At 55.2% G+C, this 15,718-nt stretch overlaps 1 protein-coding gene across 2 annotated transcripts in view; it reads left to right on the top strand.

Moving 5' to 3' along the window:
* Positions 1–15,410, top strand: part of Hs1bp3 (HCLS1 binding protein 3) — a 28,403-nt gene extending 12,993 nt beyond the window's left edge. For both annotated transcript variants that reach the window (XM_070025061.1, XM_070025062.1), the window contains exons 5-7: positions 8,160–8,317; positions 9,730–9,865; positions 13,420–15,410. In XM_070025061.1, the coding sequence (XP_069881162.1) occupies positions 8,160–8,317; positions 9,730–9,865; positions 13,420–13,678 (553 nt within the window). In that variant the 3' untranslated portion in view covers positions 13,679–15,410. The remainder of the gene's footprint in view (positions 1–8,159; positions 8,318–9,729; positions 9,866–13,419) is intronic.
* Positions 15,411–15,718: the final 308 nt, after the last annotated feature.

Here is a 15,718-nt window from a genome sequence, read left to right as displayed (position 1 = left end):
CTGTGGACCCTGAATCCTGGACCCCCCACCCCCCCCCCACCCCGCACAGAAAAGGAACATCCTCTCTTGCTGGTTTTCCTTAAGGACTAGTGTGACAGTCATTGGCATTACCTGCTGGGTCAGGAATGTTTCTCCAAAGCTTTTTAAATGCCAGGGATTGAGCTAATTAGCATGAGCTCACCTTAGCTCATTTTACCTTTCAGACAGAACTTCTGGAATCATTTTGATACACGCCCACCATAATACCGTATGTTGTGACCCTGAGTACATATGTCATATAAAACTGGAACAAGTTTTGAGAACACATGAGAAACCTGATATTTCCTACACATTTCATTTTATGAAAAGCCCTGAATTCTTATGGGGCCCATTATGAATCTAGGGTGGAAATGGAACTTGTCTTCTCTTAGCCTACACAGGTAACGTGTATGTGTGCGTGGGCATGCACATGCAGGTACTAGAGCTTGAATTCAGAGCCTCGGCGCTGTCCCTGAACTTTTTAACTCAAGGCTAACATTCTACCACTTGAGCCACAGCTCCACTTCCAGATTTTTGGTGGTTAATTGGAGACAAGAATCTCACAGACTTTCCTGCCCAGGCTAGCTTTGAACCTCGACCCTCAGATCTCAGCCTCCTGTGTCAGTAGGATTATAGGCAAGAGCCACCAGTGTCCACAGAGTCAGAACTTGAGGTCATTTCCTGTTCCATCTTTCAGTAATGGGGAAGGTAGTCGAGACCCAAAGGTTGTCTTTTCACTGGTGGGGAAATCAAGGACACAGTGGAACAGGGACTTGGCCAAGTCTGGTATCTGCCAGAGCCTAGTCTTGAGGACAAGTTTACCCCTGGGTCTCTCGTGGACACCCGGATGGGCCCTGTCTTTTATTAGGCTGCCTGCCTCACCCTTTGGTAGGGAATATCGTGTTATTCACAGGTAGCCTGGCTCCATTTAGCTTCCATTTAGCCTGGTTTTGGGGCCTCCTGAAGCAGCCATTTCCATACACCAGGCCCAGCCCTTCCCTGTTGTGGCCACAGGGGGGCACTGTGTCTCCACTGCAGCATTGCCTGCACTGCTGGGAGACTTAGGCACAAAGCTGGAGGCGGGCTGGGCTAGCTTTTCTTTGTCTTTTCAACCTGCTTCTGATTGGGGAAAGGAAGTGTCATTTAGCCGTTGGCAGAGCCTAGGAAAAGGCCTGACCCTGCCCTGCCCTGTCCACATGACAGCAGACGCCACGCCATTTCACACTCCACCGGGTGGTTTTATCTTCTGTCCTCCTCCTTGTGTGTGGCTTTGTGTTTAACTTCCTATTTCAGTGTCCTCGTGGTTCTGAGAAAATGAAAGTTCTACCGTTGAGTTGTGCCTTCAGCTGGAAATCCTGTTAGAAACATTCTTCACTGTGACTCAAATAATATACAATTAAGAAAAAAATGGAGAACCCCGATGAAAATCCTTTCGTCATGAATACATACACATCTGAGTGTTAAGAGCGCTGTTCCTTCATTTGCTGTTTTCAGCTTATATTGCTAGATCTTTCTGGGTCCGTTATACCCAGACAGGCCAGTGCTCATCACAGGCAGTAACTTGAACAGATTGCACATGTATAGTGTTTGTTCTGTTGGATCACTGGGCCCCAAGTGCGGTCCCCAGAGCTTCTGCTAGAGGGTAGGGGAAGGGAATCCAGGCTCCTTGCAGGCTGCATGCCCCTGATGGAGGCCTCCTGCTTCTCCGGGCACTGCCTGGCTCTTCCCCAGCTGCATCCCAATCCTGGGAGTCCCTGTCCAGGTCCCAGGTCCCTGCCAACATGGCTTCCTTCCATGCCCGCCCAGGTGGGCCTGACCTCCCACGCTCTCTGAGCTATAGGCTTTGCTGGTGAGCTGACTTCTCTCAAGAAGGCTGTGTTTCCCTGTCACTTTCTTATGTGGAATTTGCTTCATTTTCTATAAAACAAACCACTTGTGTTTTAGTGTAAAGATATTGCTCTTGCTCTGTTTGGATTCTGTGGTTTTCAATGCCTGATGTGCTGCAGGTGTCTCCCCATTAGCTAACCCATCATTTAGAATGGAAACCACACACACACAGTAGGTGAGCTGTGGCAGGAACTCTGGGGATGGGTGACCTTAAGCCCTATTTCCAGAGAAGCCCTAGTACTGTATCTCTAGGGTGACTTGCAGAATAAATGGCATTGCTCTTACACTGGGGACTCAGCCTGGGCCCTGGGTCTTTTTCTGGATGTCTCCAGAATAGCAGAGAGCAACCAGGGCTGGTACATCAAATGGTATATCTGGAAGTGGGCAGAGATGCAGATTCTCAGGCTCCCTGGACCCTGGGTGGAGCCCCAGACACAGTTTCAGCAAGCCCTCCTGCTGAGTCTTGTGAAAGTGTGGGCTGGCGGAGCCCAGAAACCAAATCCTAGAAGACTGGGAGGCATCTGTAGCCCCTAGGTGCCCCAGTGAGGGCCTGCTCCCCCATCTCCCGTCCCTCCTCCCTGGAGTTCCATGGTTATCCGTTCCCACATTCCTCCCAGCTGCACTTCCCAGCCAGCCTGAATGAAGGGGCCCGGGGACCACAGAGAGAACTGAATGAAGGGGGCCCGGGGCACAGAGAGAACTGAATGAAGGGGGCCCGGGGGGCCACAGAGAGAACTGAATGAAGGGGGCCAGGGGACCACAGAGAGAACTGTGGTTTCTGCTTTTTTACTTTGGTACAAAATCCTGGATCCAAGAGAAATCTCATCCAGAAGCTCCTTATACAAAGCCATCTGAAGCAGAATGGCCTCTCTGAGACAAGAGCCAGCAAAGGGGCACCTCACTGTCCCCAGCCTCAGGCTCCCTCCTGCGGGGCCCTGGGCAGCTTGGCAGAAGGCCAAGGCCCTTTATAATATAGTCAGGAAACCACTGGCAAAGCTGGACCCCAGGATGCGTGGTCACCCCAGAGCAGGGCTCAAGGTTCAGATCCTGGCCGAGGGAGGGAGGCACAGATTGCTGGATTTCTCAGAGCCGCAGCTGCTGCTTTCGTAAAGCAGGTGTGAAGTCCAGGCCAGAGGGAGAAAATGTTATTGTAAAATGTGTTCACCACTTCAGATTCACCCTAAAGAGCTGTGTGTGTGTGCGCGCGTGCGTGCGCGTGCGTGTGTGCGTGCACGTGTGTGTGTGCACGTGTGTGTGTGTGTGTAGGCAGCTTCCCCCATTTCCTGTTGTTGGGCAGGTATCAGTGTGGGCATGCCCACACACCGTACCAGGTGCTTCTGCACACCTGGAGGTAACAGGCTTGCCTCCTGCCACTCTCCCTGCTTGCAGGACTGGGCCCTTTGGGGTGACTGCCAAAGAGGCTGTGGGTCGGATTTCTGCTTTCTCTGTGGCCTGACTCTTCTCCCTTTGTGTATTCTGTCTCAGGGTGATGTGGCCATGAGCAAGGCTGGGCATTCCCCTTGGGCAGAGGTTAGAAGCCCCTGCATCCGACACCCCGTGACTTGAGGTCGGAACATGGTAGGTCCCAGGCAGTGCGCCCCCTCCCCCACTATGCAGAGAAATGCAGTAAAATGGGGTGACCCACAATCCAAGGAGCGGTAGGAGTTGCTGAGGTCTTCAGTTGGGCTTGAGGAGGCCTGAGAGTCAGGCTGTGCTGTTGAGAGAATGACTGGGGACTATTTCCAAAGTGCGCTGGGTTGGAAATGTGAGCCTGGGATCGCGTTGCTGCCTCCCCTGCAGTCCCCGCGCTCAGCTCCAAAGCCATTCTGCATTGCCTCCTTGTTCCTGCCTACAGATAAGGAAACACTTGAACCAGGTGCCAGTGGCTCATGCTTGTAAACCTCGCCACTCAGGAGACTGAGATCTGAAGATTCCAGTTCAAAGCTAGCACAGGCAGATAAACTCCCCCTTGAGATTTTTTTAAATCTCCCATTAACCTGCAAAAAGCCAGAAGTGGAGGTGTGGCTCAAGGGGTAGAGCACCAGCCTTAAACAAAAAGCCAAGCAAGAGCAAAAATCCCTGAGTGCAAGCCCAAGTACCAGCCCAAAATAGGAAAGAAAACACTTGAGGAACTTGCCCAACTGTGGGCTAGGTCATGCAGGAGTTCTGCCTCCGCTTGGCTGCTTTTCCCGCAGCAATGGCCAGAACCCACCCCTCAGGTCCCCCAGGATTCGCTTCAGACCCATCACGCCCTTCTGTGCCCCCTGTGCAGCTGATGCACACTTCCGTGCCACGTTCCACCTGCTGACATGTGCACACGTCCAGCCTCTGCTGAGCACAGCTTTCCCACTCCGTCCATCCTTCCGTCCAGTCCTCCTCTGAAGCCCCAGACTGTCCTGGGAAGCTGCCCTGACCCTTGGCTGGGCTCCTTGACTGCTGACGCCCGCGCCACTGCAGACACTGCCCTTCTGTGAAGTTCAGGTCACTTCAGGTCATTGATTGGCAGCCTGAGAGCATTGTCTAATTGGAAAAACCCCAAATATAAAAAGTGCTGCGTTTTATAGCATGAAAGTTACATTGTTGTAAAGGGAATTGGCTTTTATATCTGGTGAAGCGTCACCTGGCTTTGAACCTGACTGGACCTAGCCAGGCTAGCTGCCTCTACAGCTCCTGTGCACTTTGATCCTGGGTGGCCGGCCCCATCTCCTGTCTGCCCTGGGAGCAGGTGAGCCTGGAATGGCTCCACAAGGACTCTGGGTGGCCCAGGAGGAGGCTGCTCTCGTGTCAGTCAGTGTCACCAGAAGTGCCTGAGCCACGGGGAGCGGGCTGCTTTTCTTGGCCAGTCAAAGCTTTGGAGCTGTCAGCCATGGCAGCTGCCGTCTCTCGCTGTGTGCTGCAGGCCCGCCTGCCGACGTGGCCAGGTCTGCGCATCTGTCTCCTGTCAAGCCCACAGCGGGGCAGCGACAGTCTGTGTACCGGCGTGAACATGCTTACACATGCCTGCGCCTACCCGGGAGCCCCTGCCTACCTCCTGTAACCTGATCTGGGCCAGACCGCTCTTCCGGGTGGAGGACAAGTTCAAGTTCCCCGGAAGTCAGGAGCTGCAGGTCCTTTCACTCAGATCCGTTCCCCGTCCCTGGTGACAGGGCCCATCAGCAAAGGGCTTTGTCTCCTGTTATACAGAATGGGTTGCGTATGTGTGGACAGCTGTCTGCAGTTAAGTCTAGATACTCTACCCCTCAGTCCCCTACCTCCATGTTACCTCCTCTAGGAAGCCATCCTCGCCTCTAGCTGAGCTGGCTTTTCCCTCTGAGCTCCAAGCTGTGACAATGGGAACATTCTGTGTGGATGATTGGTAGATGGGTGTGACTGCTGGGCCCTGAGCCTCTGGATGGGTGGATGGTGGCAGGGGCACCCTTGAGAGTGGACAAGGTGCCCTCCAGATGGCTGCGAGGGGCAGGTGGGGACCAGGGATTGGAGGACTTGCCCAGTATAGGCCCTGTGACTGATCGAGGACCCCATCTTGCTCCCCACTAGAATAAGTAAATAAGTAAGAATAAGTAAGAGATGTGCTGTCATACGATCTGCTTGTCTCTTCCTTCCTTCCTTCCTTCCTTCCTGCCTTCCTTCCTTCCTTCCTTCCTTCCATCTGTCCACTTTTTTTCCTTTCCACCTTCCCTTCCTTCATCGTGTCATCCTTAAGCCAGTGTTCACTGAGCATCTTCGTGGGCCTGTCCCACTGCTGTGACTCAAGAGCCTGAAGTTTTAGGGTGGTTCGGACCTTAGGACCTTGGACTTTTAGTTATCCAAACTCTCCATTACCTGATATCCTTTGCCTCTCCTTGGGACGTGTCTGGGGGGGGGGGGGGTCTTGGAGGGCAGGGCGAATGTATGGGTGGAGGGCAGAGAGTGAACACCTCTACAGACCATACGTGTTATTATTTCAGTTCAAGGAAAGGTCACGGATGTCATGGGAAGAGCACAGGTGTGAGTCTAGTTTGTAGGGATGCTCAGCCAGGATAGCCTGGCCTCATTTGTGCTGTCAAGGTTAGAATTAGGTGGGAAAAGGTCAAACAGTTAAATTCTGTACCTCTTGCATTTATTTGCTTATTTATTCATTGCCAGTCCTGGGGCTTGAACTCAGGGCCTGGGCACTCACTGTTCCTGAGCTTCTTTTTGCTCAAAGTTAGAACTCTACCACTAGAGCCACAGTGCCACTTCCAGCTTTTTCTGTTTATGTGGTAGGGAGGAGTCGAACCCAAGGCTTTATGCATGTTAGGCAAGCACTCTACCACTAAGCCATATTCCCAGCCCTTGCATTTATTCTTCAATCACCTTCAACCCCCCGCTGCCCCCTACCAACACACACACACACACGCCTTCTTTCCCCCCTGCCCCACAGGCCATTGATTGGGTAGGGTGTGAGTTTGGTCCCGGGGAGTGGGAGTTCTCCATTGCTGGTGGAGCAATGGAGAACATGCAGCGGGGTCACAGCACAGCCTCCTGAAGATCCCTCCTCAGCCAGGCGTGGGTGCAGGCGTGGGTGGGTTACCCACTCTGCAGCATGCAGTCCATGTTGAACACAGAGCCATGTGTGTCTGTGGTGGGTGACGAAGGCACAGGCTGGTGGCAGAGCAGAGCCCACAAGCTGGAAGCCTGGTCCTGGAGCCCAGAGAGCTGGTCCCATTGCACAGGGGGCTGGAGCACAAGCTTCCAGGGGCCACATGAAGTTTCTGGGGGTCTGGGCTCTGGGCAGCTCCACCAGGGCCATCGACTCTGTCGACGCCCACTTCCCTGGGGTCAAGAAAGCAGTGCTAGTTCTGCATGTTGGCCTAGTAAGGGCAGCTGAGCCCACACTGCACCATGCGAGAGGAGCTAGGGATGAAGCTTCTCCAAAGTGCTTGCTGCAGGGCTTCCCCATAGCCAGGACCTAAGCACAGGAGAGCAGACCTGGCACCCAGGCCTGAGGGAGCGAGCACGGGCTGGAGTGGAACTTTCCAATACAGACCCTGCGACTCCGGCTGTACAGCCCGTCGCTGCAGAGGACAGCAGGGTCAATCCTGTGACACTCCCCCCTACTCTGTCCTGTGACATTGGGAGGGACAGGCGCCTAGGACCATGAGCAGTGACCACCCTGAGTCCCAGCAGCTTCAGCCTTCAGTATGGCCTCCAGCAGTCACTCAAGCATATAGTAAACAGGCCAGGCCCAACCAAAGTCTTCACTAGGACTCTGGGCCTGGGCACCAAGGGCTGCCCTTCCTGCCACCTTCCTGGCACATGCCTCCCTGCTCCGTCTCCACAGGGGCTGCAGGCTGGGCTGGGATTCTCCTAGATGTATGCTTCCCGACTGTGGAAATGGCTGTCTTCAGAGCCCTATGCCAAGCACCCAGAGGCCTGCTATTTTTATCTGCCACTGGTGTCTCTGTTTGGGACAGCCAGGCTTTCTGTGAGCTTGCCACAGTGTTTCCAGCAGGAAGTCAGATGTGGCCTCAGCCCAGTGGGGCTGCCCGGCAGGCAGACAGGCACATGCGATCCCCCTTTCCAGTAACAAGCCTGTCCTCACCATGTGCGGGAACCTTCAAACTGCGAGTGGAGGTGGCTGCCACAGGCACTGGGTCAACTTGTCAAAGAGAACCCAAGCTCGTTCATCCAGAGCCATCACTAGAACGCCAGACACGGATCCCAAGCATCCAGTCAGGGGAACAGAGGACAAAGCCTGAGCCTGCTTCAGAACCTTCCCTGGGGTCTTCTCTCAGTCTCCCTCCACAGGCTGGCCCCAGCTGGCAAACCGACATAACAGGGCCTGGAGATGGCAGTGTGCTGAGCGTGCGGGGCTGCCTGAAGGAGGGGCTGGCCAGGGCCGCTGAGTGGATGCCTCCACTCAGTGGTTTTGTTCTGTGCCCTGTGCGCATGGGATGTCTGAGGCCTGAGCGGGCCTCCACCCTCCTGATGCTGGCTGCTCCTCACGCCCAGCACTCAGCTGCTTCAAGAGTAGGGGTCTCCCCACTACCTCACCAGATCATGGCAGAGTTCCTTCCTGGCCCGAGTTCACGCCCCCTCTGCTGGTCCTCTCATTTCCCTGGAGCAGGAGGACCTGTCAGCTTGCTCTGCCTGCGCTGCTTCAGGCCTTCCCATGGCCGCTTCCAGCTGGTCTCAGCCGTTAGTGACCAGTAGGCCCCAGCTGGACCCAGCACCTAGGAGCAGGTTCCTGGACTCATGACACGACTGCACTTTGTGTTTTGTCTCATCTCCAGCTCCAGGAAGCCCAAGAAACACCCAGACATGGTCGTGATGCCTAAGCCTGCACCCCGGCTCACCATCTTTGATGAGGAGACGGATCCTGACGGGGAGCTCTTTGGTCCAAGCCAAAAGCTGCCCCCCTCGAGTGCCTCAGAGCCCCTGCCTCGAGACTGTAAGTACGGCCCTTGGCATCTGCCCTCAGGCCCGCGAGCAGGCTTTAGACCCTGGCACGGGGTCAGAGTGGACAGAATGCAAGTCTCATCTTGTCCTGTCTGCACCAGATATAGACTTGGCTCAGGGAGGTTTTCTGCTGGAGAAATCAGGCATGAGACATGGCATCCCCACAGCCTGAAACATTCTGGGGCTGTAGTTATTCTAAATGTCTCATGGAGGATTTTCTTTGTTGCTTAAAGAAATGCCTGCAATGCTGTCTTCAGCCTGTGAGGGCGCTAGAGCCCCCGTCAGGGTCCAGAGGAGAGTCCCATCTGGGCATTAGGGCTTGGACTCAGGGTTTGGGTGCTGTCCCTTATTTTTTTTTAACTCAAGACTGGTGTTCTACCACTTGAGCCACAGCTCCACTTCCAGCTTTTTTGGTAGTTAATTGGAGATAAGACTCTCATGGAGTTTCCTACCTGGGCTGGCTTTGAACCACAAGCCTCAGATCTCTGCCTCCTGACGGCCACCCTTGTTGCTAGGATTTCAAGTGTGAGCCACCAGCACCAGGCATGATTTTCACTTTAATAAGCGGTTTCATGGTACCTGCACTAACTCCAGTGAAGGGCTCAGTGCAGAGCTGGTGGAGGGAACACCAAGTAGCTTTAGGGTTTCTCCACCCCTTCCTAGTCCAACCTTCTGATGTAACCCAGTAGTCTAGCCAGCAGTACTTAGTGAGCACCCACCAAGAGCTGGGCCCAAGTCCCTGTCCTTAGGGCCTCGGGACCCCACAGAGACGGGCTATCACCTGATCAATGCAGAGCAGCCTAAGTCTGAACCAGAACAAGCAGAAACCCTGGTTCCCCTGGAACTACAGGGACTGAGCCCCAGTGGGAATGAGTAGGGTGGAGCTGAGCCTGGTCGGGAGCCTGATTGGTCAGCCAGCTGTAGCCATGCCCACTGGATAAAGCATTCCAGTTACAGACCAGGCCTGCCGGGGAAAGCCTTTCCAGGGAAAGGCAATGATCAGTGCTCCCATAGGCCAGGCCAGAGCAGCTCAGGTGTAAGAACAGGGGAGAGACCGAGACTCTGAGCCTATGGGTCAGATCCCCTGGCTGGTGGGCGGCCCTCACTCCTGCTTACTGCTGCGGTGAGGGAGCTCAGTGAGCCTGCGTCATGAAACCTGGGGGGACCTGGAACAGTGAGCTAAGAGGCCACTTCCCCGCCAGAGCAGAAGTTCAGAGAGGATCAGGCACCCGAGTGAGGCCCCTGAGCCGCTGTCTCCTCGCCCTCCTCTGCCCCCACCTCGTTTCTCTTGCTCCCTCCCCTAGTGTGCGGGGAGGCGGGGCCTGGCATCTCCACCCTGCGTCCCAGATGCTGAGGACAGTGTAGGGGACGTCTCTCACCATTCTGCCTCCTGCCTCCCCACAGCCCTGAAGCTGTTTGATGACCCTGACCTCGGCGGGGCTGTCCCCCTGGGGGACCCCTTACTGCTGCCTGCCACCCGTGAGAGTGGAAGGTCTTCATCTGGCCTGGGCCACACGGATGCTTCCACCACGCTGTTCAGGTACCACCATCCTGAGCGATGCCTCCAGCTGGGCATCGGGGGCCTTCCCAGGCTGGAAGCCGCTCCCGGCCTCGGCCCTCGGGGGAGGGATCCATGCTTGCCCAAGACCTGCGTCCACGGATGACTGAGAGGTGGCAGTGGGACTTGGCAGGGTAGTCCCGCAGGGTCTGCAAAGAGAACAGGCAGTCTGTGTGTACCGGCAGCTTTTTTTTTCCCCCTCACATTCATTTGTTAAAAGTTTATATCAAAAATAGAAAAATTATACTACTCAAGAGCAAGTATAACCACGTAGATAGATTGTAGAACAAGTAAAACTGGGCTTTGGTAGCATGTGACTTTTCCATATGGAACAAAGCAGAAGGCCTGTCCATCGGAGGTCTGATCCCTTACACGGAGTCGAGCTCAGACCTTGTCCAGAAATGTTGGTTGCTGTTCTCTGCTTGCTGTGCGGAACCTCAGTGAAGGTGCCTCTCGAGTGGTCACTTGTCCAAGTGGTCCCTCCCGCCCACCTCTGCCCTGGCCTCTGCTGGATAGCACTGCAAGCTCTGAGCATTTGGAGAGGGGGCTGGGTCCTCTGAGCCTGCACAAAGGGTGCTGGTGGCATTCGCATCTCCATTTCTTCTCTACCCCTCCCCAGGATGTGGGGTGTGCTTGGCCATATTCAGGAAGCCAAGCTGCCTCTTCCCAGGAATGGCTGGTGTGGCACTGAAGCGCGGGGCCCTAGGGGGGCTGTCATCGGTGCCCCTCGTTAGCAGCCTCGGACTATTAGCCCTCCAACTGCCCGCCAAGCCTGAGTCACCGCTATGGCTTCTTGTATTTACATCTCCCCAAGGCCCCTGGCATCTGTTCAGGCTCTTCTACTGTGTCCTCAGTGCTGACATCCCGACAGGCTGGGAGGAGCCAAGACGGTTGCTGTTTTTTGTTAGAGAGGGAAACTGAGGCAGGGGGAAACAGGGAGTGATAGGGCCAGGTTGTGCCCTGAGGGGCAGCTCTAGTGAGACCTGTCTGATCTAGTATATTCGAAATCCATTTCCTATCAACCCGCAAACCGCTGAGCACAACGGCACTGTGGGGAGCCACAGGCTGCCTTCCAAGGGTTCTGTGGCCCGTTGTGTGTTCTTATTGGTCCCTGGGACCCTTCCTTTGTCTTGCCTCTTGGCATCCCACACAGCACCTTGGGAAACTCTGCTTAAAGAATGTGAGCCCTGCATCCCTGTCTCCACACTGACAGACATATGGTCATGAAAATCAGCTTCTTGGGAGCAAGAACCATAGTTATTTGTTTTTTGAGTCTTCCCTGGTACCACCACTCAGTAACTGGGCTTCTTCATCACAAGGGACTTTCTAGTATTCATTCATTCATTCATTCATTCATCAAGCTTTCACCCCTCTATCTAGTGTGACTCCCCTTCCCCCCTCAGGTCAGTGTGTGTACGGAGGGAACAGAGTGTGATGAGCACAGGACTGGGCATCAGAGAAGCCTTCGTCTCCTCCTGCATGGAGCCACACCAGGGCCTGGCCTCTAGTGTTCTCACTAGAGTTCTGTCTTCTCTTGGGGCTTGGGGAGGAGGCATGAGCTAGGAGCTCAGGACTCTCACCCCTCACTGTCTGATTACACCTGCTGGACCTGAGAAAGAGGGCCTGGATCTGAGACTCACCCCTAGTGATGACTCAGGGAGCCCAGGTAGAAGTAGGGTGCTTGGAAAGGGGGAGCCGATGCAGGCACCTGTATCCCAAAAGCAGCTACACTGTCTCCACCAGGGCTACACGTGGTGCAAACGCAGCCATGACTAGTTCTCTGTACTGCTTTCTTTTCCAAGCAGCGTGACAGCCCCGTCAGCTCTCAGATGCTTCTTTGTCTTCCTAAGGCCCCTGTCTGAGGATCATAGGCCCTTCGGGCTCTTCCTGGGTATCTACTTCTTCCACTGCAGGACACCCCAAAACTCTCAGAGCCCAAGGCGGCTGCATTTTCTAGAGTCTAGCCTAGACGGTCTCTGGGTCTGGACCAGGAGGCTACCTTTCCCCCACTGTTCTGCCGGGCAGGCTCTGAATTCTCTCTGGTCCCCCAGGAAGTGGGTAGAGTGAGCCTCCCTCCATCCGTGGCTGGTTCCCGGCAGGCAGCTCCCTGGGGACACTGTGCTGGGTTCACGCAAGCTCTGCCAGGCCTTACAGGGCAAGAGGTTGTTCTAGTTCCTTCTCTCCATTCCTCCTCCTCTTCAGCCCCACTGATGTCTGAGCTGACTCACATTCTTGGTCCCGGGGCAGGAAGCGTCCTCAAGCCATCTAGCAACTCCTGTCTATTCTGATCTTCCCCCCTGGATCTCTGTAGTCCACTACTCCATTCTCCAGCATCCGTCCCCTCCTTTCTTCCTTTCCGGGAAGCCTCCTCAGCCTCGACTGGCCAGCAGGGATGCCACTCCTCTATATCTTCTGCACCTCTGCTCAACACCCTGTGGTTATCATTATATGCAGTGAAGCACTTTCCATGTGATGTTTTATTTGGACCTTACAAGAATCCCTGTGAAGCTAGACCCCGTGGTTCAGGAGGCAGAGGCCAGGAGGATCATAGTTTGAGGCAAGGCAGCTAAGAAGTTAGCCAGCCTTCATCTCAGTCAATAAACCTGGCATGGTGGTATGCACCTGTGATCCCAGCAACATCAGAAGCCATAGGTAGGAGGATCTTGGTCTGAGGCCAGCCACGGGATAAAAATAACACACAACCATCCTAGTGACCAGCAGGCAGTTGGAGGTCTGAGTCTCAGCTGGCCTTGACTGAGGCCACTCTAGCCCTTGCTGAGTTCATCACAGCATCTGTGGCCCATGGAGGAGCCCAGGGGTCAATAGACCCTGTAGCAGAATGGCTCAGAACCCAGCATTGAGCCTGGTTGGGCTGTGTGCTCAACAAGAGGAGACATCCTACTTGTGACCCAGGCACTGCCACTTATGCCCTCCTCCATAAGGCCACAGGACCATCTCAGCTCCAGGGTCCTGCCTGCAAGGCGGCCCTTAATGCACCTCTCCAGAGGTGCCCAGAAGTCTTGAGGACGGAATAAGGTATGAGGTAGTGATCAGTCATTCTAAAGGGACTGGAGGGCTGGGAATGTGGCTTAGTGATAGAGTGCTTACCTAGCATGCATAAAGCCCTGGGTTCGATTCCTCAGTACCACATACACAGAAAAAGCTGGAAGTGGTACTGTGGCTCAAGTAGTAGAGTGCTAGCCTTGAGCAAAAGAAGCTCAGAGACAGTGCTAGGCCCTGAGTTCAAACCCTGGGACTGGCAAAAATAAAAATAAAGGGACGGGAGGGAAAGTCCTGTGAGGAAGCTGCGTTTGGGGAGAAGTCGCCCAAAGAGCCTGCTGAGATGCCACAGGAACTGGCTCTGCCCACTGCTGTGGGGTAGAGGATGTCTGTCTGGATGGCACAGCACAGGCTGGCTCTGGGGAGTTGCCCAGAGCCAGGTGCCCACGTGGGAAGTGGTGCTGCAGGGTGGGGGAGGGTCTTCCTCCTTCTGAAGGGGATGGCTAGACTCAGGGCTGCTCCCTCTGGTTCCCTAGGGTGGAAGAGGACTTGGACCAGATTCTGAACCTGGGGGCTGAGCCCAAACCCAAGCTGCAGCCTAAGCCCAAGCCCCCGGTGGCAGCTAAGCCAGCACTGCCCAGGAAGCCAGCTGTGCCTCCAGCAGTGAGCCCAGCCAAAGCTGAGGCTGGACCACAGAAGCAGCGTCAGCAGATCCAAGCCATGGATGAAATGGACATCTTGCAGTACATCCGGGACCATGACGCCTCTGCCCAGGCCTCTCCCAGCCTCTTCTGACCACTGCACACCCTCCTGTGGATGGATGCCTGTGTGGAGTGGGCCAGGACCTCCATGCCCCAGGACAAAGGTGGAAAGCTGGGCCCCATGACCCAGGACTGCATCACTCATTCCACTTTCTCCTGAGCTGTCGGCTCCATGTGGAATCCCCAGAGAATAGAGCCAAGGGCTATAGGAATAAAGGAATGAAGCCCACGTGATCCCCATCCAGCCGGAAGAGACGGGAGAGTAAACGCAGAGATGCCTTGCTCAGCAGGGATGGAGTGAGATTTGAAGGCACCTCTGGGAGGAGTCCCATTGAGCAGGACCCTCCTGCCTCCTGTGCCAAAAGGCCCTGCTGCCCAGCATAGGAAGCCTGGCCCACTCGTGCAGGGCTATATGGCTGCCAAGCCCTGGAGCAGAAGACCTCCCACCCCTTACCCCCCCCCCCCCAGTCCAGGCTGCCCTCCTCTGATTTCCCTGCCTCATTGGAGTGTGGAGCCTTGGGCCTCTGGGTCCAGAGACAATGTCTGTCATGGCAGCTCTGAGCAGAGTGGCTTGTGGCATCTTCAGAGCTGGGACTCGGGAGTGTCCAGCCGGGCACTGCTTTCCCATAGGAAGCCGCGCTCCCGCGCTTCTGTCCTGTCCTCAGGGTTTGCATTCATCCGCGGCCTTCCAGCCATGGAGCCACCAGCCCGGGGAGAAGGAGCTGCGCACCAGGGCAGCTGGTGCCTCAGACACCCCCCAGGTCCCCAGCGCCCGGGGCGCACGGCACGCAGGACATTCAGTGAACAGAGGATGAGCCACTGAGCAGAAAGTGCTCCATGGCCTTTCTTTGATAGAGTCTTTGCGTCCAGAGCTAGTTTTTAATGAAACAATTGTGTGGTCATTTTTTGTTTTTAACAAAACAGCTTTCTTGTTCCTTGGCTTTGGCTTGCCTGACAGGCTTCTGGAGGGTCAGGACTAGGTCCCCACCCACTGCAGCTGGGTCCAAGTGCCTCCAGGTGACAGGCCCTTTGCTTTCTGCTGTCACTGTCTGGTGTCACAGTTCCTGTCTTGCGCAGGGCCCACAGGGTCGCGTTGGGAGCACCGGGTCCCATCTGTCCTGTGTCTCCATGTCCCCTCCAGCTGCCTTATCCTAAGCTTACTCCCCACCTGTGCCAAAGGGAGGGGACCAGAGTGCTGCTGGGCAGAGCTGAAATCTCTGCTTTGCCTGGGTGGCAGGGTCCCCTCTACAGGGCCCCGCGCTGACTCAAGGGCAGCTTCTGCCCTGCCTTAGCTTTGTCAGCCGGCCTTCTACCTCAGCGCTCAGCCCCAGCCCCAGCCCTGGGCCCACACCACCTACTGACTGCGGAGAAAGGAACGGAGGGTAGGAGGGGTGAGGCCATGTGACCAGGCCCTCCTCAGAGAGGCTGGCCAGCTCAGCCCCTGCCCCAGCTCTCCACCCCCCATTCTCCGTACCCTGGCTGCCAGTTACCTGCCTTCCTCCTCCATCCCTACCTCTCACCTGCTTTGGATCACAGGTGACACAGGAACAGCGTAGGGCTGGCAGGGTAACAGTGGTGTCAGTCTTCTGCCTGGGTCTCTAAGGGAACCTGGCTTGTCACTGTCTTGAGTGGGGTTGGCCTCTGTAAGGCAGCCTCCTCAATGGCCTGGAGTTCTCTGGACCCCAATGCCCTGGGGCGACCTCACCACAGATTTGTGATCCACAGTCCACCAATGTCACCTAGTAAACTCTGTGACTCATTCAGAATGTGTTAGTGTCGTTCTTCTCTGTGCCTGATGGAAGATTGCAGGGTGTGTGTGTGTGTGTGTGTGTAAGTGTGCAGGTATATACTTGCATGTACATGTACAGTGTGTGTGTGTGTGTAAGTGTGCAGGTATATACTTGCGTGTACATGTTCAGTAGCTTCTCCATAACAGAGTACTCGGCCCAGGGAGCTGCCCTGACCTTCCAGGCTGTCTCTTAGGTAGAAATGGGAGAAGGGAAGATTCTGTTTCTTCTTTTTTTCTTTCTGATCTTTATTCTTTATTATCTCCCCCACCCCGGTGCCAAAGTTG

The sequence above is a fragment of the Dipodomys merriami genome, unplaced genomic scaffold (assembly GCF_024711535.1).
Source record: "Dipodomys merriami isolate MVZ:Mamm:240054 unplaced genomic scaffold, mDipMer1.0.p SCAF_17, whole genome shotgun sequence".
In the NCBI taxonomy this organism is placed as follows: domain Eukaryota; kingdom Metazoa; phylum Chordata; class Mammalia; order Rodentia; family Heteromyidae; genus Dipodomys; species Dipodomys merriami.
This window is presented reverse-complemented; position numbering and strand designations above follow the sequence as displayed.